The sequence below is a fragment of the Rhinolophus sinicus genome, linkage group LG03 (genome assembly GCF_036562045.2).
Source record: "Rhinolophus sinicus isolate RSC01 linkage group LG03, ASM3656204v1, whole genome shotgun sequence".
Classification (NCBI taxonomy): Eukaryota; Metazoa; Chordata; class Mammalia; order Chiroptera; family Rhinolophidae; genus Rhinolophus; species Rhinolophus sinicus.
Window position 1 is genome coordinate 100522775 of NC_133753.1, and position 26211 is coordinate 100548985.

At 40.9% G+C, this 26211-nt stretch overlaps 1 protein-coding gene and 2 long non-coding RNA genes across 7 annotated transcripts; 2 read left to right on the forward strand and 1 right to left on the reverse strand.

The window, feature by feature from the left end:
* The first annotated feature begins 30 nt into the window (after nt 1-30).
* Nucleotides 31-4652, forward strand: LOC109458808 (uncharacterized). The gene is made up of 3 exons (XR_002139291.2): nt 31-372; nt 2169-2279; nt 4517-4652. It is a non-coding gene; the product is annotated as an uncharacterized LOC109458808 (long non-coding RNA).
* A 247-nt stretch (nt 4653-4899) lies between these two features.
* On the reverse strand, nt 4900-11033 carry IFT22 (intraflagellar transport 22). 2 transcript variants are annotated; one of them, XM_019752760.2, is made up of 5 exons: nt 10881-11033; nt 7661-7737; nt 7443-7532; nt 6972-7174; nt 4900-6368 (listed from the first exon to the last, which is right to left on the reverse strand). In XM_019752760.2, exons 1-5 carry the CDS (start codon nt 10917-10919, stop codon nt 6220-6222), a joined length of 558 nt encoding a protein of 185 aa, XP_019608319.1. In that variant the 5' UTR covers nt 10920-11033; the 3' UTR covers nt 4900-6219. The 2 variants fall into 2 exon arrangements, with proteins under 2 accessions (XP_019608319.1, XP_074184471.1); XM_074328370.1 differs by having other exon boundaries at nt 7661-7766; nt 10881-10984.
* Nucleotides 11034-11036: 3 nt separating this feature from the next.
* On the forward strand, nt 11037-23686 carry LOC141570648 (uncharacterized). Of its 4 annotated transcripts, XR_012494906.1 has the most exons (5): nt 11037-11181; nt 12882-13079; nt 14794-14943; nt 15659-15729; nt 15819-23686. It is a non-coding gene; the product is annotated as an uncharacterized LOC141570648 (long non-coding RNA). The 4 variants fall into 4 exon arrangements; XR_012494905.1 differs by lacking the exon at nt 12882-13079 and having other exon boundaries at nt 11044-11181; nt 14794-14961; XR_012494903.1 differs by lacking the exon at nt 12882-13079 and having other exon boundaries at nt 11045-11181.
* Nucleotides 23687-26211: the final 2525 nt, after the last annotated feature.

The following is a 26211-nucleotide window of genomic DNA, read 5'->3' on the forward strand; positions in this document are numbered from 1 at the left end:
CGGGAAATTTCGTTGAGGAGCACAATCCCTTCTGTTTACCTTGTTTCCACCGACGTTCAAGGCCCGCGCGAGCATCGCACAGTTCTCTGGGAAATGCAGGCGACGTTGCCTTAAGTACTATGGGAAATGTAGTCATTGATTAACTCTCTCTGTGAGCACCTGCGATAAGTTAGGCACGTTGTGCAAAGGGGATGGGGATAAAACCTCCTTCCGGTCCAATCAAGCACAAATTTTACCTCCCAGATACTTAACGGAATCTGTCCTTTTCTCTTCATGCCAACCCTCAGACTGTATTTCAAATTATCCGCATTTCCTGGTCAACCTGCCCCGGGTCTTGTTCCCTTTAAGTCTATTCTCCACGCGGCCACCAAGGTAATTGTCCCTGCTCTGCTTAAGGCTCTTAAGTGGCTTGGCTAATAGAATCAAGTCCATGCCCCTTGCCTGGCATGTATATTTTCACCTCATCTGTTGTCTCCCACTAGTCTCCTCACACATGAGAACCATCCTCTAGATGGATCTTCATCTCATTGGCGATTAATGCTTTAAAGCTATTGTCACTTTTTAAAAATACAGAGCACAGCTTCCTGCACCCAAAGAAAGGGAGATAAATTCTAAGTGTAGTTGGACTTGTGAAATATTCTTGAAAAGTACTTGAAATAAGTTTCTATAAGAAACCAAGTTTGTCATACTCTGATAAAATTAGAATTTTATTCTTCTGAACAAAATATTTTATTACATGATATGGTTAACTCACACTTAGGTGTTTTCCAGGCCTTGTAAAGCCACACAAAAGATTTAAAAAAGGATGGTTCTTGTATTATATAAAGTACTTATCACAAAACTCCAGTAAGACTATAAATGTAAAATGGATATTTTTATTTTACACAACATTTTGAATGTCTAAGACCTATAATTATGCCTAATCCAAAGAGCAGTAAGTGTGGAGTGAAGGCTTTAGAGAAAGGAGGCATACTTTTAAAGGCTATCAAAAAGCCTAGGTAGGAATTAACTGGAGAGTACGTAAAGATAGATGAGGTGTTGCTCACATCAAAGCACTAAGAACTTTCCTTTTGAAGTGGGAATACTTGGCAGACATGCCATTTCCATTGGCTTTTAACTTCAGTAGGAAGAATGGTCTGTATCGTAAAAGTAGAAAATTATTTAACTGATAAAGCAGCTTAGAAGTCACATCAAAAATATGTAATCTATTCTTAACATTCAAAAACAGAGTTTCCTCCCTCCTCATTTATTTTCTTTGGTTTTGGTTTTAAAAGTGTGGAATCATTCATTTCTTGCCAAAGGAGAGAGTCCATTTGTTGAGAAAGTATCAGCCAAGGCCAGGATATTCATGTATGAGGTCGGACAAGTAAGTTCGAGAACTCATCCTAGAAAAAGTGCTACCTATCTCATTGCTGAATATCACTATGGTCACCTTTGAAGGACTCCCCTTGGGAAGCTATGTCCCAATGCCAGTGCCTAGTCTACCCTTCAAAGTAATTGTGGAACTCTTTTTCTGGAATGGCCATCAGAGCTGTCGTCATATTACCCTTGATGTCCTGAATGTCATTAAAATGTCTTCCTTTCAGTATTTCCTTTATCTTTGGGTAAAGAAAGAAGTCATTGGGGACCAGATCAGGTGAGTAGGGAGGGTGTTCCAATACAGTTATTTGTTTACTGGCTAAAAACTCCCTCACAGAGTGCTGTGTGAGCTGGTGAATTGTCGTGATGCAAGAGCCATGAATTGTTGGCAAAAAGTTCAGGTTGTCTAACTTTTTCACACAGCCTTTTCAGCATTTCCAAATAGTAAACTTGGTTAACTGTTTGTCCAGTTGGTACAAATTCATAATAAATAATCCCTCTGATATCAAAAAAGATTAGCAACATCGTTGCAACAAAGTTCACCAAGTTAATTGTCAGATCTCATAATTCTCAACACTCAGGAGGCTGAGGTCAAGATCAACAAGAGCCATAGTTCAGAGTAATTTTCTTAAGGGGGTACAAATGTAGTCAACTTTTCAATGGGTGTCAAGAGTACGCATATGTATGTATGTACGTATGTATTTATTTATAATTAACTCATATATATGTATATGTATATATATATATATATATATATATATATATATATATCTCCTCAGTTACCAGCAATGCTCGACTCTTTGTTACAGCATTTTAGCCTACCCTACAGACATAAGGGTCTTCTGGTGTTCCACAAAAAGTATAATGATCTCCAGGAGCTTTCCTGAACAATTTTGAGAGATGGACATTCAACTTACAATGTAAGTGAATAAGTCATGGTTGTCTTTATACAGCTAGAGCTTCAGAATACTACTTGGTCATTTGATTGGTTTCAAGATATATGCTAGTTCTATCTGCAACATACTTGCAAACCATTTCCAACTTCAAAAATGGTTATTTGCCCTGCTGTTGTCACTGTGGTTATGTTGCTTTACTAGGTTTAGTCTCAGAGGGTGACACTCTTAGCCATGTCCACTTATGGACTTGTTTGCCCAGCCAGTTACCACAAGACAGTGGAAAGACTAGGGGCCTAGGGTCCAGTTCTGTCCCTGTCCCTAACTTGCTGGGTCATCTAGGACTAGTCATTTGTCATCTTCTTCCCCCAAACCTGCTGCTCGTCTTCCATTAATGCCTCTGTGAATGGCATCTGTGGTAGGCTGAGTAATGGCCCCCAAAGATGGCCCTAATCCCTAGAAACCGTAAGTGTTACTTTTACGGAAAAAGCATCTTTGCAGATGTGATTAAGGATCTTTAGATGGGGAGAGTATCCTGGATTATCTGAGTGGGCCCTAAATGCAATTTTAAGGGTCCTTACAAGATGGTGAAGGAGGGAGATTTGCATCAGATACACAGAGAGAAGGCAATGTGATGATGGCACAGAGAGAGGTTTGAAGATTCCAGCCTTCAAGACTGTAGTGATACCACCACAAACCATAGAGTGACAGTAGCCATCGCCATACTTGTCCTTTCAATTCAGCTCTCAGGCTGCCACCAGAGGGGTTTTTCTAAAATGTTGATCTGATCGCATGATTCCGTAGTGAAAATCTTTCAATGGCACCTTACTGCCTGTAAGATGAAACCCTAACTCCTCGGCCTGGCCTGAGAGGCCTTTCACCATCTGACCCCCATCTTCTCCCACCGCTTCCATCCACTGCACACACACACCTACTCAGCTCCACTCCCCCATCCACACACACCCGCCCTCCCTCTCACGCACAATCTCACTTGCTCACACACTCACTCCTCCACATGTTTACTTGAGTCATGCTGAACTAGTTTCCCAGTCTGTTTTAGGCATCTGTGGCTTTCATGTGCATTGTCACATCTGTGATACAAAGAAAGAAATCTTATCTCAACCATATGCTAACACATGCATGGCAAAAATCATTGTTCAGTTAGAAGATAGCCCCGTGAAATTATACATCAAAATAGGATGCCAAGACCAGCAATCTGATTTTATCCTTTCCTTGAAAAGTCTGAAGGTTGAAAACGCCTCCCTAAAATTCCACATTTAAACATATGTATAATCCAAATCATGTCTTTCAATACCATTAAAAATTCCATCAATAAAATATATTTCAACATAAATGGTTATTTAAAATATCTAATATATTCCACACAACTACTGTACTTTCCCATATGGAATAAAGACTATTAATAGGAAAAAACAAAAAAAAGTCTAATATAAAATGCCAATATAAATGGTTATGTGGAATATTATGCAGCTGTAAAAAAGAAAAAGGCAACTCTGTATATTTATACAAATCCTCAAGATAAAAAAGTGAAAAAAGCAAGTTGTAGAAAAGTGTGAATAGATTGCCACTGTTTCCATTAATAAAACACATTGTAAGTGCACAGACTGCTTTTGACAGAATATGGAAGGTAAGGGTGGGGCTTCTGGAAAGGGGAATGGGGGACAGGGAAAACAGGAAGGCTTCTTCATTGAATGTCCTTTTGTAAGTTGTACATGTGTGGCCTATTAAAATAGAAAACATTTTTCTCAATTCAAAGACTTACAAGGGTTGTACTCTGGCCATTAACATAAATGAAAATGGCTGGGTTAATTTTTCTATGAAGCTCTGGGATAAACATTAAAAATCAGATAAAAATAGTTTAGTTTTCTTTTTGAGCTTGTATTCTGCAACTGTCTGGCTAGGTCTTCTTTTTGGGGAAACACGGTAGTACAGAGTTTTAGCTTGAGATGATGAGAAAGTTCTAGAGATGGATGGTGGTGATGGTTACTCAATAAAGTATATGTATTTAATGTCACAGAATGTACACTTAAAAATGGCTAAAATGGTAAATTTTATGTTATGTGTATTTTACAATTTAAAAAGGGTAACACTTGTTAAAATTTTTTAAATATCCTAATTGATAGGTAAACCTTCTGGTAGGTTTATAATGAAAACATTGCATTTCTTACTGTTATAAAGGGGCTATTTTGAAAATATTACCTGGTGTATTCTCAATTCCTCTCCAAATCATGTTTTTCTCCTAGGAAGCAGAGCATGGAGAATGAATTGGACAGGCCAGCTGCAGCAAAGGACAAAGTGTTCCTGCCATACAGATACAAAGAAACCTGGGATGGATGGAGGACACAACTGGCTCTAAGTTGTGCCGGGCCAGCCCCAGCCAGGATGGGGCCGAGTCAGCCTGGAGACTACTGGTTTCATGGGAAGAGCCCATGCCCAAGCCTTACCCATCTTGTACTTGGTGGGAGATGACCAGTAGTAGGGTGGCCACTGACATCTTAACAGAGGTCAGGGAGGGGACCAGGGGACTTGCCCTTGGAACAGCTGCCCCTCCCCAATGAGGGCACAAACACTGTCCAGACACTCTGACACCATTTTGGGGAGAACGTAGAGGAAGTGAATTGTAATCTTGAATTAATTAAATGTTTATTAGAGATTGAACTAACCCGAAACCTTAAAATTGCAAGAGATGGAGATACAGTGGATTCTCACTATTCATGGTCATTCTGTTCTGTAAAGTCACCACGAATACTGGATTAGTGTGAACACCAAAGCATTGCTCCCAGGAAAATCCAGCGTTCCGTTCCTATGTGCCTCGGATCACAATATTTTCATCAACTGTTAATACATAACTTTATTTTATGTATGCTTCTGTTGAAAGACATCTTATTTAATACATGTTGTTGATTCACATTGCACTATAGCTCACGCTGGAACGAGGCGTAGCTAACACAGGTCTTTTCTCTGTAGGCACCTCACAGCCTTTCTGTGCTTCAGTACTAGGTTTGGGGGCCATTTAACAATAACCAACGAAGAGCACAAAAAGACGAAAATGTGGCATGACGTAGACCACGAGAAGGACACTTGTTTACAGTATGACAGCTGAAAGAAGGCAGAGCGCTGCCTTGTTCAGCCTCGGTTGGGGACGTGTGTATCTAGTGATTCAAATTTTCTGCCACGATAAATAACTGTCAAAGCACTGAGTATTGATTTGGGGGTTGAAAATAAATTTTTACAAGTAGGCAAATTCGCAAATATAGAATCCATAAATGAGTTCGACTGTAACTTCCTTTGGCACTGTAAGTATTTCAAGTCTGCTCATTATCTAGGAGGATGGGTGCTTGAGATTTAGACCAATTATAGAAAATGAAGAATCTAGAATTTTTTTGTTTTTTCATATCTAAGGTGTAGTATTTCAGGTTTTGACTCTACCTCACTATTATTTAGAAGAACAGAATGGAAGCTCTCTGAGGGCAAGGATTTTTGTTTTGTTCATGCTGTATACCATCTGCAGTTAGAACAGTGTAGCACATAATAGATGCTCAACAAGTCGTTATTTGTTGAATGAATTAAGGAATGAAAATCACATCCAATACAAATGGATTAAACTACCGTTGTATCATTGGGCTATGACAGTTACAGTTACACAAGTTTTATAACTTGACATATGTGAAGAGGAAAACAAAACACTTCAGTTTTCCAGCTCTGTGGAGAGGCCTGGGGCAAAGGAATCACAATTCAATAATACAATTTTCTCAGCTGAACTAAGGATAGAGCATAGGTGGTATGATTCAATTCCCTGGGTGACTGGTACCTTCGAGCAGATAAGGAACATTTCTTCTAGAGCCACAGGGAGGAGAAAACATCAGTAGCTGGGTAAGGTTTCAGACCTGCACTGGGAAAGAAGTTGACCTCACTTGGAATGTAGAAGAGTCCAGATGAAGGCTGGTTAGGTAATAATTGACATCTCCTCCCGGTCTCTGCTCTCAGACACTGAGTTGATGATGTTTTTTAAATACTTTATGAATTCCATACGGATCTCTTCAGGGTCATCCTCAAGATTTGAGTGCACCAGCTTCAGCTTGTTCAAGGGTGGTGCTTAAAAAGGAAAGGAATGCAATTAGACACAACTTTTAATGAGGGCCATTTCTAGTTCCAAATGACCTGAGGCTTACAGATGCCAACTCATTTAACTTGCTAAAGCCCAAGAATAAAATTGTGTCTTGCTTGACATAATTTAACACAGGAAGCTTTCACCACACTGCCATGTGGCACTAGCATAATAACTCTACAAGCCCCAGCCAGGTCTTCTTTGTTCTTACACCAGAAAGGAACAGATTCCTGAATATTGTGAGCCATTTCCTATCATCACATTGTCACCTCTGTAATTGTGTGTGCCACATGCAAATCGGAGTTTTTCTTGAGAAAAGGCTGGCCAGGAAAGAGTGTCCCTACTAGTTCCAATGAGTGGCTAAAACCCAGTGTTTTCCCCTCTTAGTATCTACCTGCTTTTAAAGTGTCTATATCTGGCTTGATCTTCCAATCTGGCAATTTTGATTCACAAGGTGAGAAAAACAAATGCCTAGGACATAGTCGGTGCTCACTAACTGCACATAGCTGCTGCTTTCACAGACACAGAGCAATAGACAAATACCCAGAACCTCAAGACAAAAGCAGAAAGGAGAGTTTTAGTCTCCTTACACAAAGACAGTTTGCCTTTATCACTTCCAGAGCCTGGCTTGTGGTGTGCAATTAACAGACACTGAGTGTCCTGTAAGAACTGCTGCTGGACAAAGCAGGAATACCACATCTCGATTTCCTTCAGGTGGCTTGGGATATCAGCATTAAAGATGATCACCACTCCGTGAGAGTCCTTCATCAGGGCTGGCCAGCATGACTCAAACCTGCAAGGTAGCCAAGAACTCAGAGTGAATGTCAGATGGTTCTGGTTTCTAGCTGCAGACTTCAAAAATACTATTTTAGCATTGATAATTGATGGATGACTTCTCATTGTATCAAAACCCAGTCACTAAAGTTTCAAGAGCAACGCCTGTCACCAAACAATTGACCAAGCCCCTAATACAGGCTAGGAAGTGTGTTAGGCCAAGATGCCTGGTGAGCAGCTGATATTTTAAGCATCTGATGAAGCAAACCCTCTTAAAGGAGACGTACTTGGGATCGCCGCCACAATCCCATAGCTCAAATTCGCACCCCGTGCCTTTGTTGTTGCTGGTAACGTGTGGGTTCTCAAACTCCAGGATCCTAAAAACAAAAATAGCAGCAGCATCTCTACTTTGGAAACATTATACTTTTGGACCGCCGCCAGCACTCAAAGCGGGGACCGGGTGATAGAAGGGGACTGTCTGGGACACACATTCATCCAGGCTCACCTCACTCCTTGGGTTGGGTTGTACTCAGTGATGTCAGAAGATTCTGTCAGGAAGTTGGCCAAAACAGTCTTTCCACTCTGACAATGAAGATAATAAGAGATCTTTGCTGAAGAGCAGAAAAGTAAACCATACATGAGCCCTCTAATAGCTGGCTTGGGCCAGGTGGGAAGGGTACAGGCCACAGCTACCCCGAGGCCACCAGGGCCTCTCTGTGGTTAGGTGGACCTCACTGCCCTGCTCTGCGTGGTGCACAGTCTGCCCTGGGGCCCAGGGAGCAGGGGATTCCAGCACTAGCTCTGCCACTGGGTGACTTTACCCACATGGATTTCCCAGCTGACTCTCTGTTACCTCATCTAAAAAAATCATTAGTGTGAATTTTTCCTCGCTTGCTTCTCTCCACATCTTCAAGAAAAATTACATTCTGTCACAGAGAGGAAGCCACTGAGGCCCAGAAAGAGGAAAGAAATTCCTCAAGGTCACACAGAAGTTCAAAGTCAGAGCTGGGTCCCAGGTCTGGGGACTCCTGGCTGGCTGTGCCACACTCTCACGTAGTGTTGTTTCTTCTTCTAGATAATACAAGTAATACACATTCTTATTAATAAAATGAACAAAACTTCAGGTTTTGGTCCCTCTTGGTCCCTTCATTCCCTCCCCAAAGGTAACAACTGTGGTGTGTTTTTTCAGATCTTTTCTACACATTTGCATTATTCAACAAACATTGTATATGCCTGATTACAACACAAGGTTTTTTTTCTCCCCCCAAATTATTCCCCCGAAGAAGGGGAATCTCTTACACTTGAGTCCTTATAAAAATCTCTCAAATTGTGCTCTGCTCTCTCAATTACTGTATTTTGAATGACAACTGCTTGACTAGAATGACCTCAATCAATGCCAGTTTGGGAGGCTTATGGAGATCACTGGATTGAATCAAGAAAATAAATAAATAAATAAATAAATAAATAAATAAATAAATAAAAGAGCGGGGAGGGGCTTAACAATGCTTTAGTAATTTTCCCTGAGGATGTGGCCTCACAAATTAAATATTACTTAATAATAACACAGTAAGTAGTTACCTTGTGGAGATCATGAATTTTGATCTACAGGATGAATGAATAAAGCAAATGGCCTGATGTTATAAGAATGGTTCTTTGAGCTGGAATATATTTCCAGGAACAGGGTCATACACAGATTCCAAAAGTGCTGTATCCTAGAACCACTTAGGTGGTGTGCTCTGTTAGGTGATTAAAAAAGTGGCTCTAGTCATACATGACATGGGTCTCAAAGGTGCAGGGGAGGGGCTTGAATAAAACTGTGTCATGAAATGCAAGAATGGAATAAAACAGCATTTCCAAATTAACATATAGCTTAATGTACCTTTAAGTGTATATATAGCTACATTGACATACAAAATATTAAAAAAGTGTATTTGTATATTTCATCTATGCCCTTAAAATTTATACATACTAGTTGGCTAAAATCTACTTATTGTGGGGGGGTTCTTATGGGAAAACAAAGAAATTACCTGTTAGGCCCATAAGGTACTTTTAAGTGTCTACCTTGAGCCAGGTGCTGTTACATAAATTAGAAAAACATGAGGCAGTGATTAGTACTAGGATATAATAAAAATAAAGCAGGGTGATACGATAGAGACTTTGAATTTGAATTGGGTGGTCAGGGAAGTCTAGATGAATTTAAATTGTGATTTGAATGACAATGAGTCAATCGATGCTTCCAAGCAGAGGGAATTGCTAGTTCAAAGGCTAGAGGGCAGGAATGGGCACAGCATGTTAAAGGAAAAGAAAGTAAATTTGAAGAGAAGTGAGGGAGAGAGAAATGGATATGTAGAAATATATTTCGTTGTTGAAGTTGGATGATGGGTACTAGGAGTTCATAGTTCTTTCTCCCTTGTATATGTTTGAAAATTTCCATTAAAAAGGAAGATATCTGTACTTGTTTTGCTTCTCATAATTCTGTGTATATTGTTATTACTATCTATTTTACTTAATAATTTATGTCTTGGAGAGTTCTTCATGTCAGTACACACAGACTTGTCTCATTTTGTTTAACTGCTGCACAGTCTTCCAGAGTAAGAATGTACCTTAGTTTATTTAGACATCCTCTTATTGCTGGGCACCTAGGAAGTTTCCAATTGTTCAATATTGTTTATGACTTATGGGGAACATGGACAAGTATTCAGCTAGAGTAGATTCTGAGAAATGTAATTGCAGCACTAAAAGCTACGCACATTTTAAATTTTAATAATTTGATTGCCAAAAAGAGCTGTTATCAATTTATAGCCCCATCAATAGAATCCTAGAGTTCTCACCTCCTTACAAGCGACTGATAACTGGCTGTTATCAATCTTCTAAACTTTTCTTATCCAAGCTGATGGCCAAATAAATGTCATATTTTTGTTTTAACTTGTGTTCCTGTGTGAAACTCGGCATCTTCTTACACTTATCGGTCAGTTGTATTTCTTGTGTGCAGAGCCTTTGCTCGATTTTCTACTGAGTTGTTTCTCTTTTCTTTACTGATTTTAAAACTTTCCTTTGTGTTCTACCTATTAATCCTCTTTGTAATGTAGTTTGCAAATACTTTCCCCAGGCTTTAACTTTGCTGTCATTTCTTTGAAAGCTTCTTCATTTCTGTGTTGTGCTTAAGAAGACCTTCTCTATCTGAAGATTAAAAACGTATCTTCCCATATGTTCATCTACTACAGTGGTTCTCAACGTGTGGTCCCTGGATGAAAAGCATCAGCAAAATTCAAATTCCCATTCATTTGGTACTTCTACAAGTTTTTTTACACGTTTAGTCTTAGTCCATCTGAATTTCATTTTTGTGTATGGTGTGAAGCACACATCCCCACTATCACCACCACACATAACATTAATAGCTAATTGTTCCACGATCAGGTAATAAATAGTTCAGTATTTTCCTCCTGGTTTTCTTGTCCGACAGACATATTCATTAGGGACAACCTCGGATGCACAGTGAGACCTAGGTTCTGGTTCCATAACGCCACTCACTACCTTGGGTCTTTGGGCCTCAGTGAAACGGGGTCAAGGTCTGGAGGCTTTGAGTTCCCGGTGAGGCCAGCAGCGCACACGCAGTTGGGAGCAGTGGGACTGGGATCCCGCCTCCTGGGTGGTCCCGGCACAGGACACAGCCCCGGGAGAGCCCCCGCTCCCCGCCCCGAAGCTGTGCCCGGCCCCGGCCTCACCTCGCAGGGTCCCACGAAGAGGATCTTGGCCTTCAGCATCTCTGTCCGCCGCCGGCAGGCCCACCCGAGTCTACCCAACGTAGTCAGACACCGCGCTGTTGTCAGGGCGGAGAGGAAGCAGGCCCGCTGATTGGCTGCCCTTGTTTCCAAGGAGACGGAGCGGCTCGCGGGGGCCGACGGGACTGGGCGGGTTCCACGCTTGGAGGCCTGGGCGCTTGAAACCTCTTGGGTGGGCAACACGTTCCCGGTAGGGTGGCGTGGGCTTCAGGCTGAAAGTCGGCGTGCAAGGCAAAGGGAGAAGGTAGGAAGGAAACAAAAACCCTGAACCACACTCACTTCTGAGCGGGGAGGATCGTAGATCTTCGCGAGCCCGGCCTCTCTGTAGGGAGGGTGCAGATTGCGGGTCCCAGATGTCCTTTATTCTTCCCTGAAACAAGCCATGTAGCTGGTGAGCTGGGGTTGGAACCAGGCTTCTGACGCTTTTATCACTCTGGCAGGGCACTGGTTACATTGAGAACGGATCTATCATTTCCCTGGCCCAGTCTAGAAGAAGTCAAGGAAAGCACGATTCTGTGGTCTCTAAAGGGATCATTCATCACTGACCCGCATTCGAGTGATCAGAAAAGAAACCAAAAGTGTAATGCCCTGGCGTTGTTCCGTGTCAGTGCAGGTGTCTGGACGTATTGCTGCTAATTTCAGCCATTAGGTCCGTTTTAAGTTACAGACGCAGTCAAGAATTTCGGGTAAGGCCATGAAATTAAGCATCTATGTGCCAAGAGTGCTGATAAGGAATATGCTAGCCCCAAAAGGTGCTGACATGACAAAAATAATCAAAGTTAACCCAATACCAAATCTTTACCTTTTGGTAGGCTAGTTATATAATCTTTGTATTACAAAGAACTGCTGCGTGAACTGTAAGGAAGAGTCCATTTCAATTTCAAGATGTCATGAATTGATTGATTGGTTAAATGAATATCTTTTGAATTCCTACTTTATACCAGGCACTCTACTAGGTACTAGGGATATTGCTGTACTTCTTGGATCTGTTATTCCAGTGGAGTAGATGGATATTAAATAAACAAGTAAATAGCACATTCAGGTAGACACAGTTTTACCTAATGGTAAGTGCTATGAATAAACAAATCACTGAAGACTTGAGCGAGTTTTGGATGGAGTGGTCAAGGCAAGACCTTGGTGCAGAGGTGACACTGAAGCAGAAAGCTGAGTGAAGACAGTGCTCAGACAAACCATATGAAAGATCTGGAGGAAGAGCTTTCCAGCAGAACAGAAATGACAAGGATGCTGAGGCAGAAATAAACTTGGCGTTGTTCCAAGAACATCCCAGAGGGCTCATTAGGTTGGTGCAGGAAGAATGGGAGAGCGTGGTAGGAGATACTGTGGGAGAGGTCATAAAAGACTTGGGAATTTATTCTAAGGGTGATGGGAAGCCTGTGCCAGGATGGTATTTGGCTGTGTGTAATAGAAACTCCACCACAGCATCAATGCAGGGGTCTGGGCGATTTAACTAAGTGAAGGATTTCTTTTTTTTCTCACATAACAAGGAATCAAAGAATGGGCATACAAGAGCTGATGCAGCTGCTCAAGGAACAAGATGTCTTCTCCCTTCCTGTCCTGACATCTTTGGAATGGCTGCTCTACCTTTGGGTTTTTGCTTTTTAAGCAGGAACAAAGGAGAAGAACAAATGTCAAAGGATATATGGCACTACAGTCTCCCCTTTTCTCAGGAAAACACTGGCTTTCTTAGAATTCCTAGCCAGTGATTTCTTCTTATGTCTCATTGGTTAGAACTGGATCACATGGCCTCTCTAACTGCAAGGGAATCTGGGAAATGTAGATTGTAGTTTTGCACATTACTTTTCCCAAGAAGCAGGGGGAGGAGTGGAGGGAGAAGATTTGACATTGGCTAAGAAACTGGCTAGCCAAAAAGTCATGGAGGGTTTTGAGCAGAAAATTGACGTGATCTGATTTATGTTTTAAAAGTGATCCCTGTGGCCGCCGGATGGCTCAGTTGGTTAGAGCGCGAGCTCTCAACAAGGTTGCAGGTTCAATTCCCACATGGGATGGTGGGCTGCGCCCCCTGCAACTAAGATTGAAAATGGGCGACTGGACTTGGAGCTGATGGGCCCTGGAGAAACACACTGTTCCCCAATATTCTCCAATAAAATTAAAAAAAAAAACGTAAGAAAAAAAGTGATCCCTGGCTGCTGTGTGGAGCAAACGGGGGCAACAGTGGACACATAGATGCCAATTTGTAGGATATTCATGTAGCTTAAGAGAGAGATGATGGTAGTAGCAGAAGTTGGATTGGGGACACATTTTGAAGGTAGAGTCAGCAGGAGTTGCTGATGGATTAGATGTCAAATGTGAGGGAAGGAGGAGTTAAGGATGACGCCCAGGACATTGGCTCACGTGGTTGTGTGAATTCATTTTCTATTTCCAGACCTAGGAATGTTAGGGGAGGAGCAGGGTTAGGAGGTGGGAGGTTAAGAGTTCTCTTTTTATTATGTCAGTTTTGAGATGCCTATTAGTTGTTGAGAAAGAAATGGGTTATAAGATTGTGTACCTGACGGGAGAGGTCAGGACTAGAGCTACAAATCTGAAAGAGATATCAGTCAGCATATGGAGTGCCATTAAAGCCATGGACTAGATAGAACAAGCAGGGAGTAAGTGTAGGCAAAGAAGGTAAAGGTAGACAGAGAGTACCCAGGATACTCTGCCATTTAGAGGAGAATCCAGTGCAAAAGGCTGAGAAGAATGTCCAGAGAGTACGAGGAAAACTAGGGGCAATGGCGTCATGCAAGTCAAGTGAGGACAGTGTCCCAAGAGGGAGTGCTTCTAAGAGACCCAGTGAGCTCAAGGAAGGTGAAGTCTGAAAATGACCATTGGCTGTGGAAAGGTGGAAGTCACTGGTCACTTTTTAAAGACACTTTTCACTTAATATCTTTAAATATATGTCCACACAGATATGCAGTTTTATAAAAATGACTAAACATAACCACATGCCTGCTTTCTTTTGGTGCAGTCTCTTTTTTCTTTGTCTTTTTTGTTTGGCTCCCTTACCACACCCTTGACCTCTCCCCTTCCCTCCTTATCATTTGAAGTTTTTGTCCCAGTGAAGAGACAGACAATGAGTAAACCCCCACCACGGGGTTGTGATAACAAGCTGGGATGCATCGTTCAATATTTTTCTTCATATATCTTATATATCCCCATTCTACAGAGCTCTATATACATATAGATCTGTAATGGTTGCCAAAACACGACTCTCCCAATTTTGGCTGAGGCTGTAAAAGCTGACAATAGGTGTTAAGTGTCTTCCAGATTCTAGTCCATTTCTGTAGGACTTAGCATATCACCTGGAAGTTATCAAACAGTCGTGAGGTTGAAGAGGGAGAATTTCTTTGGAGAATGTGCTGTTTGCTCACCTTGGGTCAAGTGAGAGATGGGGCTTCAGAGAATCTTTGTCTCCTGGGACTTGGGCAGCCTGAGGATGGGCATAAGGAGCTGGAGGGAGATCTGGTCCAAGGCAAGAGGGTTGGGAAAGAGAGAGGGTGCACTGGGAATTGCCAAGGTTACAAGAGATTTTCTTAGGGACCTGAGGTGGGTGGGAGCGCGCTGAGTCATTTTGGAGTTTGCCTGTGAGATTACCCCTGGAGGAGGTGAGCTTCCCAGAGAAGGTGGAGTACTGGATGCCCAGGCTTGGGAAGGACCTTGCAGACCTTTATCTGGAGGGGAGGCACTATAAGGAAGCAGTAGTCAGAGCCTGCCTCATATAAGCCCCAGGAACCCCTAAAAGCTCCCTAATGAGATCCACAGCAGTGTTGGGGCATCTGCTACTTCCAGAGGCTACGTGTTAATTAAGCCCTTTTCTCTCTCTTCTCTCTCCTTCCAGTACCTTCCCCCAAACTCAACTGTGGAAGACCCTGAGTAGTCTGGAGTGAGACTTGGGGGAGTAGGAGTAGAAGAACAAGACCAGCAAAGAGGAAAGAAGATGGCCATATCCCTTTTTCCTTCAGTCCTACCAGCCTGAAGCCAGCCTGGGGTGGGTGAGGGTGAGAAGGTAGTGGTGGCTTTAATTTTGAATAAAGCACAGAGTTTTGAATAACACAGTGGGCAGGACATTTTCATTAAAAGAGATGATTCTTGGAGTTGAAGGTGCTAGAGGGACTTATTGTTCCCTGGGATTGACTGAGAAGTGATGGGAAGTGCCTGAGATTTCATCTAAGGGGTGAGGAAGAGAAGGTTTGAAGGAAGCAGTTGGGAGAAAGAATAAAATTGTTTGAATAATCTATCAAGTTCAGTTCAACGCACTGGTTCGACACACAGACACACAATTTTTTTGGTCATTGTTTAACAAGAATGGGATCATGTTCTAAGTATTATTTTATATTTTGTTTTCTTTATTTAACAATGTCTTGCTCCAAGTCATTTGTTGTAGTTTTATTACATTTTTTAAAAGTTGTATGCTATTTATAGTCTGAATATACCACAGTTATTCAGACATTATCTTAATGATCGGTATGTTTCCAGTTTAGGGCCACTAAAAGCAGTGATGCAGGAATGATTTTGAATGGATGGCTTTCCATACTGCTGCCTTTACTTTTATGGAATCTGTGGAATAGGAAGAGGGTTGCAGGGTCAGGGGATATGTGTATTTTAAATATTAAGAGCTATTGCCAGATTACTTTGCCACTTGGCTGTTTTAACAATGTTCCACCCACATTAATTTTTGTCAATAATATATCTTTTCATGACAGTTGGTGATCTTGACAAATGATCTCAGTGGAGTGATGAGGGAGAAAATCTGACTATAGGTTAAAAAAGAATGGTAAGTGTAATAGTTATTTGTTATGTAACAAATCACTCCAAAACTGTGGCTTAAAACAATAAAGCATTTGTATCTCACAATTTCTGTAGGTCAGAAATCTGGGCATGACTTAATAGAGTCCCTGGCTTAGAATTTCTCACTAGGCTTCAATCAAGATGTCAGCTAGCGCTGCAGCCCCCGCAAGGCTTGAGCGGGGGAAGACCCACCTACAAGACTCCTCATCAGGCTGTTGACAGGATCCAGTTCCAGAGGGTCTCAGTTCCTTGCTGGTTATTGGCCAGAGACCTCTCTCACTTCCTTGTTATGTGGGCCTCTCCAAAGAGTGGCTTGTAATATGGCAGCTGGCTTCTATCAGAGGGAGCAAGTGAGAGAACAAGAGAGGGTGAGCAAGACGGATGCCACAGTCTCTTTGTAACCTTAGTTTAGAAGTGACATTCCATCACACTTGCTGTATTATGTTTCCTAGAAGCAAATCACTAGATCTAGCCCACACTGAAGTGGAGGGGGTTACATAAGGGCATGAATACCAGGATGTGTATATCATTTGGGGCCATCTTAGAGGCGGCCTAAGATAGGAGGGGATTGTAAGTTGCTGATTCTAAAATGCCATCAGTTTAATAATAGCTTTTCATATAGCAAAAAAAAAGAGAGAAAAGAAAAAGAAACCACTACCATTTCAAATGTGTTTATTGATTTCAAAGAGGAGTTTGTGCTCCCAGTAAGAGCAGTCTAGATAATTTGGACCATCCCTTCTATTGTGTAACAAATAAAAAAAACTGAAAATATGTAAAAATTATTTGTCTGGAGGCACCAGAGAAAGATAAAAATAGTGAAGAATTACCTGATCAGGATTAGAGGAGGATGAAGGCCCAAGCAGGGAAGCCCCATGTTTGGGGCTGGATTTTGCCTGGATGTGTTTGCCTGTTTTGGAGGGGACAGCCAAGAGGGTGAAAAACTGAGCAATAGAACTCTTGGGACTTGGGGCCATAGAATTGGAGGCTGAGGTCTGCCAAGTGGGGAGGAGTGCTGAAGGACCTCCCCTTATTTGGGGCTGAGATCCTGAAGGGCTGCACCCAGGATCAAAGTAACGTGGAAGTAGACAAGTCCCAACAGGGAAGGGCTTGGCTCAGCTTCAAGTCTTCATAATTCTTGTATCTGGGTAACAGTGATCCAAGATGGCTAACGCCCCAGGTATCTGGGAGAAGGAAACATAGATCCTTTCTGAAGGAAGATACATCATCTTGGGTCATAAATTATTTATACAATTTTGTACTTACAATCTCCAGCATATAATAAAAATAATCAGACACGTGAAGGGCAAAGTGACGTGGAAAGAAAATATGTAAACAACAAAGAAGGACCCCAGGTTATTGAATTATCAGATACAGGCTTAAAAATAAATGTACCTTCTATGTTTTGTACATGAGATAAAATACAAGGATTCTTAAAATAAAAATAAAGGATTTGCATAGGAAGATAAAAAAATAAGATTGAGAAATTTAGCAGAAAACCCAAAACTATATAAATATATATTTAAATTTATATGTATGTTCATAAATAAAAAAGACCAAACAGAAATTCTGTTACTGAAAAAAAAGAAAAACCAAGTTTAAGAACTAAATGAATGAGTTTAACAGAAAATTGGAAAGGCTGAAGAGTCAACTAATGACAGGGAAGATAGAACAGAAGAAAATATCCAGACTGAAACACAGAGAGAAAAAAAGCATGGAAAAATCAGAAGAGAGGATAAAAGATACAGAGGGTATATTGAAAAGCTGTAGCATTGATGTAAAATTAATGTCCCAGAAAGAGAGGAGACAGAGAATGCAGCACAGTTATGTTTGTAGAGCTCATGGCTGAGAATTTGCCAAAACTGATGAAAGATCTAAAGCCACAGATTAAAGAAGCCCAATAAGACCCAAGCCAGATGAATAACAAGAAAATTATATTTTGGCATAAACAGAGTAAAGTTACTGAAAACCAAATTCAGAGAGGATTTTAAAAGCCAGAGAAAAAAGACTCACTGTCTTCAAAAGTGCAAACATCAGACTTTGAGCTTACTTCTCAACAGAAACAATGGAAGCCAGAAGACAATTGAATATCTCTAAAGCACTGAAAGAAAATAAGGCAGATTAGAGTAGTATATGCAGCAAAAATATCCTTCAAGAATGAGGTGAAATAGTTTCAAGCAAACAAAATGAGAGAGTTGGTCACCATCACCCCTGCTCTAAAGGAAGTAATAAAGAATGTCTTTTAAGCAAAAGGAAAATGACCCAGGTGGAAGCTTGGACATAAATGAAGAGCACTGAAAATGGTAAATAGCTGGACTGTACGAGTATATGTATTATGATTATTAATATGTCTTTAAAAACACATTTTATTTTATGTAGATTTGTATTAATGATGTAATTGAATATATAATGTATATATTACATATAAGCTATAAAACAAATAGATTGTATATACTATACTATAGTATATACAGATGGTGCCAAAAAAATGTATACACATCTTGAGAAAGGAAAAAGCTATTAAAATTGTAATACTCAATATATGGTGATAACAAAAGATGAATACAAGTCACGTTTGACTTCTGTAATTACAAGAGGTGCTCAAAGTGGTTACCATCAGCATGATTTTAATACAGTTTTTTCCTTTCTTAAAATGGGTATACATTTTTTTGGCACCCTCTATAGAATTAAATGTAAGTCAGAAGCTGGGAAAATGGAGTTGAAGTGTGCTAAATTATTTGCAATATTCAGAAAAAAAGTAAAGATTCCAATTAATGCTAGACTTTGATAAGTCAAGAATAAGTCATGCTTCAATGTTTAGGGTAACTATTTAAGGATTGTAAAAGAGTGTATAATTTATATAACATGATAGAGGTGAAAACATAACATATTTTAAAATAATTTAGAACCCCAATATGACAGCTTGTTTAAAATATTAACGTTTCACTAATCAATGATGCTGCCTAAAATATCAGGTATAGAACTATTTGGCCTGTGACACTGGATAAATATAATGCTTGAAAGTCCTGCATCAATTGGCTGCTACCTGCCTGTCCAGTCTCATTCCCATCCATATCTGCTGTGGATTCTTCCCTCCATCTTCTCCTCATCTCTTAAGGTGTCTATACTGTTTTTTAGACTGTTCTTCCAACTTCTCTCGATCCTTTTGAATACTCCGTGATGCCGTCTTGAATAAGATAGTTCTAGTCATCTTGAGGGTCAGCACTTAGCCCCCATTTTCAAAATGCATCTTTGAAGATTATGTGCTTCATCCTTGGTTTGGGGCTGCGGAGAAGGAAGAGGGATGCATTCTCAGTTGCTGGAAAAATGAAGATAGAGTAAAAATAATCTGGATGGAGGAGTTTTGTATATTGGTTGGGAATTAATTTGACTGAAATAACAAGACTCCTTAACCAAGGAGGTCTGGAGGTTGGTAAGGCAGTTCAAAAATGGCCTAGGGCCCCAGGGAGTGGAAAATGGCTCTTTCCACTTTTTCCTCTGCTGTCCTTAGGTTTAGTCTTTGTGCGCATGCTTGTTACCTCATAGTCACGAGATAGCTGCTGTGCCCCCAGGCATCATGCCTGCAGTTACTGAAAGAAAATGAGGGAAAAACCCTTTGCCAGTTGAGTCTGTCCTTTAAAAAAAAATCAACATTATTCAGCTATAAATAACCAAATTTAAACATATTGAAGTATACCTATGTTAAGTGTTCTTTGAGTTTTGAAAAATTATAAGTGTAGACTCAAATAACTACTGTTTTACTCAAGATACAAAGTATTTCCATCACCCAATAAGTTCCCTCATGTTCCTTTGTAGTCAACTCTCTCCCATCCCTGGTCCTAGGAAACCTCTGCTTTACTTTTTGTCATTATAGACTAGTTGTGCCTGTTCTAGAATTTCATATAAATGGAATCACACAGTATTTACTCTTTTGTTTCTGGCTTCTTTAGCTCAGGATAATATTTTTGATATTTATCCATGTTGTGTGTATCAATAGTTCATTCCTTTTTATTGCCAAGTAGTATTCCACATTTAAATATATCATCATTTGTTCATCCATTTACCTGTTGATTGACATTTGGGTTGGGCTGTTTCTAGTTTTTGGCTATTATAAACACAGCTGCTAGAAATAAAGCTTTGTGTGGACATATGTTTTCATTTCTCTTGGGTAAATGCATACTTAGGAGTGAAATTGCTGGGTCATATTCTCTCTCTCTCTCTCTCTCTCTCTCTCTCTCTCTCTCTCTCTCTCTGTCTCTCTCTCTCTCTCCTGGTTCCTGATTTCCTATTTTATTCACTTGGTTATACTGTTGTCCCTTGAACAACACAGGTTTGAAATGCATGGCTCTACTTATATGCAGATTTTTTCCTAATAAATACCTAGACTCTTTTCAATCAGTGGTTGGGAGTCCACGGATGTGGAGGGCCGACCCTACACATTGATCTGTGCCATATTATATAGGGGATTTCAGCATCCGTGGATTTTGGTATTATTGGGGGTCCTGGAACCGATCCCCTGTGGACACTGAGGGTGTTAGGTTTTGGGGGAGTCAAATGTAATATGCGGATTTTCAACTGCATGGAAGTGGGTACTCCTAACCCCTGCGTTATTCAAGAGTCAACTGTAATCTGTTACCATCATTGTTTATTTTGATGCTCAAATTGTCCTCGATTTGGCCATTGGAAGAAACCTTCAAGCTGGTTTCTGTGTCCTTTTGAAATCTCTGTCCTTCTGTGAACTCTTTCTTACTTTTTGGCACCAATACATGTTCCCAGGTGGTTATTTTATTAATATTACTTCATAACCATCAAATATTATACACATTCTTTTGTAAAAATTTAAAGTTTCGAAAGTCCAAGCAACCTCAAAAAAGTTGTTCCTTTTCACACCTGGAAAAATCGGGGGGGAATTTCAGCTCTCCCCCTCTTTTGATATGAAACACCTACTTAGATCTCTGGCTGAGACTTTGGGAGAACCAGTGCTGGGTGCTTGGGTAGGCACTGGGTTCCAGAGATGGATGTGTACAGTCTCTGCCCCCAGGGAGCTCCTTGTGTGGATCAGGAGAGCAACCTGTATAGTGCTTTTCACCTCATCAGGTGCCTTCCCCTATATAGCCTTATTTTAATTCATGATTGGAGCTATTACTAAAAGGCAAGTGATCTGTGTAAGTCCTAAACTGACATCAGGGAGGAGGCAGGAACCACGAGGGTTTGCCACAGCTCCTGTTGTCCTTTCTATGAGAAAAGATGCCATGTCTCCTTTGTGCACAGAGATGGCTTTGCCTCTTAGTCTGCCCTAGCTGCTGGGACCAGAGGCGGGGCTTCCTAGCCCCTGTGTTTACTTTACTGCACTGGGCGATGCTACCTCCTTAACAGCCTGTGACTTCTTGGAAGGTCTCATTCATGTTTGTGTCCACTGGACCTAGTTCAAAGCCTTGTATACAGTAGGTGCTCAATAAATACCAGCTCCTCCTCCCTCTCTCCCAGCACACACACGGACACACAGATACACTCATTTACTCTATAAATATTTAATTTAATGACTGTTCTTTTAGTTTTTGTTTCCAGGTGAGAGAAATAAAAAATGTGAACTACTTTACGTTTCTTGGATATATGTACTGTATGAATTTGGGTTATTATTATTGTAGATTGTTGAAATAGTTTGCTTTATGACTTTACTTTTAATTAGAAGAGGTTGACTTCAGACAGCTTAATACCCAGCCTTTGGTTCTGAAGGGAGCAATATGACATTGGCAGGGACCAGGACTCGATGACCTAAGAGTAATTTTTCTCCTGATTATGTGACTCGCTGCAATAAAATCTCTCACTTGAAAAAACTTAAAGAAATATGTTTGACATATTTCAAATCCTTTCTATAAATTGTTGGAAAGATTTAATATCACCGCCAGTCATAAAATCTTTAATTTGAGTTGACCTTCCATGGTCTCAATTCTTACACATGCAGTTTTTATTACTAAAGAATAAATGGTGGATTTCCTGTTATTTAAGAGAATAAAAATGCCCTTCAATCACCTCCTCATACAACACAGATTTGAACATACTCAGTTCAATTCTCAAAGATAGGAATGATCACAAAATGATTTGCAACCTGGAACTATTTTGTTCTCTATTGATATATGCATTTTATTTTTTTTTAAGCTTTAGCCAGGGATGAAGTCAGCAAGTTTGGTTTAGGGCAAAATCAATAAAGTAAAATGATTTTCCATCAATTTCATTAGAAAGCCTGAGTTATACCCTCAATATAAAAAAAATATTTCCCAGTGGATTGAAGATAAAACTTTTGGCAAAAACAATGAAACAGGGATGTGGCTTAACCAAGACCTTTTGTCTTCATTTGGCCGTGTCCTACTTACAGGATTAGGGGAGGCCGTTGTGCAGCAGAAAGAGTACTGATTTTGGAGTAAGGCAGAATTTGAAATTAGCTGAGTGATCTTTAAAAAGCTACTTAATCTCTTGGGCTCAGTGGAAGCCAGCATCCAAGATGGCCCCAATGATTTTTACCGCTTGGTATTCACGCTCTTGTGCAGTCCCCTCTCACACTGAGTAGGGCTGACCTGCGTAACCAATAGAAAATTGAGGGATGTGTGACTGCTGAGGCTGGGTCATAAAAAGACCTTGTAGCTTCTGCCTTCCACTCTCTTTAATCAGTCACTCTGGGGCACACCAGCTGCCATGTCTTGAGGACACAAGCAGCCCTGTGGAGAGCTCCAGGAGGTGAGAAACTGAGGCCTCCTGCCTACCAACTGGCATCAACCTGCCAGCCATGTGAGTGAGCCAGCCTGGAGGCGGTCCTCTAGCCCCAGTCAGGCCTTCAGATGATCACAGCCCCAGCCAACATTTTGACAACAACCTCATGAGAGACCTTGAGCCAGAACCTTCCAGCTGAACTGTTCCCAAATTCCTGACCCATAGAAACTGTATGAGATAGTAAATATTTATTGTTGCTTTAAGTTGCTAAGTTTTGGAGGAATTTGTTATGTAGCAACAGATAACTAACACAAAGCCTTAATTTCTCCTGGAATGGGGCTTCTAAACCATCCTATAAGGTTGTTAGGATGATAGAATGAGATGAGGCATACAAGCAATTTAACCCAATTCCTAGCACGTTAGGTGGTTGATATCTGGTAGCTGTCATCACTTGTAACATTCTCAGCATTTATAATATTTTTGTGATGCGTTTGACTCACTCTGTCCATGTCTTTGATCACAAGCATTTTCCTATTGCACTGATTGTACCTTTTGAGCACTAAAATGTTAGGTCTTCCTTTGCCTTCCTCCCTCCCCTCCCCTCTCCTCTCTTGGATGGAACATTTATGTTTTACCTATTGTAAATAAGTTAATGCCTTTGACTAGCACATGATGTATTCCTATTAAAATTTCTTGATATATAGCTATTTCACTACTGCTAAAGTTAGCTAATACCCTGCTTTTTCAACTTAGTGTGCTCCAAATTCTGTATATTTGCTTAAAACAAAGGCTACTGTACATTAAATGGGTAGCTGCAAATTCCAATTGCATTCATTACTTTTATTTATTTTCATTACTTTTAGAAGTCTTCTTTTATATACCTTCTATGCTGTGTTTATGTTCAAGAGCAAATTAGATCATGTAGGCATGTGAAACTGTCACTAAATTAGATCAGGAATGACTGCTACACCTGTGATTGCTTGGAAATTCTGCTTTATGGAGTGTGCTATCTTAATGTATCCGTGGAAAGACTTCCTTTTCTAATGCAGTTTCAGATTTGGTGCATTGTCTCTTCTTGGGCCAGGCTTTAATCTGAAATTTAACCAGGATGATTCTAGAGGCTTCTTTTCTGAATAAATACCACCCTCATATAAAGCTGTTTTAAAATGTAGGCTTTATTATTATTCAGGTATGGTGAGGCTAACAGATCAGAAGATGACTGCCATTGATAAGACAGTTTGTTACAGTTCCCAGGAAGAGGTCCGCATCAGCCCCCTGCGGTGGGGGTGGGGGGCAAATGGGGAGGCACCAGGTGGGCCACAAGGCAGAGGGATCAAGGGGAAAATGTGGGCAAGAGCCTTTGTTATGGTTTCCTCAGGAAGAAATGGGAAAGGCAGGGTAAGCAGCTTTAGGATTGGCTAGTTTGAGTAATTTCAGTGGGTTCTGGAGCATAGGGGCTGTCTCTAATTGTTTGGTACCTGGCTGGCCCTGCAGTGATTAGGGTAGAGGGATAGTGGTCCAGAGTTTGAGAGCTTGATAAAGGAGATGGTTGGGATTGGGGCTCAAGCCTGGTTTATTTGCATATGGAAGGTGTGTTTAGCAGCTATCGGTTTACTGTCTCCAGGAATTAGCTAGCTCTGGGAGGGACAGTCTCTCCAGAGTCAGCCAAACCCCAGATACCAGAGCATCAGAAACATGCGGTTAGTACAAAAGCCCACCACTTGATATTAGTTAACATGTTAGAACATGTACCTTTTTACTTTCAGGAAAGGTGATTATTTTTATAAATTTAGTTTTTACCACTTAGTATGGATTGAAGGTTGTGTTGTTTTAATGCCATATAGTTAAAACTTTTGCTAATAATCTGTATTTGGAGGTGTAATTATCGTGCGATGGAGTGCAGGAAAACTCTTTCACAGGTGGGAGAGCTGGGGTCAGGAAGACCCTGGTTGGAGGGGCACTGCCTGGAACCCTCAGGGTGCTGTTTCCTCGTGGCAGCACTATACCCCAGGCCAGGCTGAGAAGCATAAAAATGCCCTAGCAGAATAATGTTGGGGGGTCATCGTTTCCAAGACAAGACGAGCATTTTTAACTCCTATGAAGCTAGATTGTGTTGTCTCCGGACACAATTATTATTTGACTTAGAGAGATGTGCTTGCTTCTAAATAATTAGGAAGGAAATTTAGCTGCAACCCTGGCCGGTAGAGAAACTGGAGTGGGACCTCCCAGGGCCTTCCTCAGCCTGGGGACCAAAGCCTAACACTCCCTTCAGACTGCTCAGTGCTTCAGTGACCTGTGGACAAAGCCTGAGGTTCTGGAAACTGTAAGACCCAAGAAAAGAGAGAATAGGTCTCCTCTCCCTGTGGGGAGGGATGGAAAATTCCATAGCAAGGATGGATCTCTGACCCAGAGGCTGAATGATGGAGGGGGATCAAGGAGAGAGCTCAGAAGACCTGGGACAAGTGGAACACTTTGATATCTGCTCACTAGCTTTCATCCATAAAACTCAACACTAAATTTTGTTTTGTTTGTGTTTGTTTGTACATATGTTTTAAAATAGGTAACAAATTCAAATAGTTCAAAATAAAAATGTTGGAAAAAGATCATTCCCGAATAAATCTTTCTCCCACTCTGTTCCCATACATTGCATTGCCCACCTCTTCCCCCATATCGGCAAATATTAATGTTTGATCTTATTTTCCCCTTTATTGCACATAAGGCACTATGTATATCCTGTTCAACATCTTCTTCTTCTTCACTTAGAAGTATAGACTGGAGATCTTTCCATATCAGTATAGGGAGGGCTTTTGTCTCCTTTTTACTGCTGTATAGTATTCCACCATGTGGATGTACCTACCACACTGTAATTAATCAGATCCATTTTCACGTACACTTGGTGGTTTCCTGCTTGATACTGTTGGAAACCATGCTGCAATGAATACCACTATATACATCTCATTTCTGATGTGTGCTGGTTTATATGTAGAATACATTCCCAGAAATGGGATTGCTGGGTCAAAGGGATATGCACTTTTGAATAAATAGAGCCAAGTTGCCCTCTATCTAGGCTGTGCCATTTTGTACGTCCGTCAGCAATGAGTGACAGTCCCTGTTCCTCTCCAGTGTTATCAACAGAGTATGTTATAAAATTACCTTCAAAATTCCCAAACTAATGATGCCTATGGCTTGGGATAGGGATATTTATGTTGAAAACATCGGCGAACTTCTATGATCTGTTTCTTTTCTTACTTATCAGTTGGTAATGCATATATGACCTGCCCCAGAGGGTTATAGGTGTGCAGAGACAGGCAGGTGACCATTTGGCCTCAGCAGGAAAGTCGTCTGGGAGGGAAGGAATAGACTTGACCACAGATAGGGTTGGACAACATGTTCTGGAATGTTTCTTCCATTCTGTTGTCTGGTTTGATGATGTGTCATCTATTAATCTCATTTTCTTTTTCCCTCCTGATAAAACTTACATATAGGAGTCATGTTCTAAAATGTTTGGCAATTGTTTTTCACTAAAGACACACTTTGATGTCCACATTTCATGGACCAGTCTGTGGTTGAATTGACTGCATTAGTTTCCTTTTCCTCGTGTGACAGCCAAGCTGATGGAAGACACGCTTGGGTGTGGAGGAGAGCTGGGCGGTTTTGGCAGCCCCTGTAGGAGACGTGTGCTGGACAACAAGTCCTTTCTCACACAAAGCAGCCCAGTAATCTGAGCAGACCCACTCACTGGCATTAAACTCATCTGAAGTCC

Excerpts from the sequence above, each read along its gene's own strand:
- IFT22 (XM_019752760.2), bottom strand. The coding sequence starts at position 10,919 with ATGCTGAAGGCCAAGATCCTCTTCGTGGGACCCTGCGAG. Across the intron at positions 7,738-10,880 it reads TCTTCGTGGGACCCTGCGAG|AGTGGAAAGACTGTTTTGGC; the intron begins GTGAGGCCGGGG and ends CTTCATTGTCAG. Across the intron at positions 7,175-7,442 it reads GATTGTGGCGGCGATCCCAA|GTTTGAGTCATGCTGGCCAG; the intron begins GTACGTCTCCTT and ends GCTACCTTGCAG.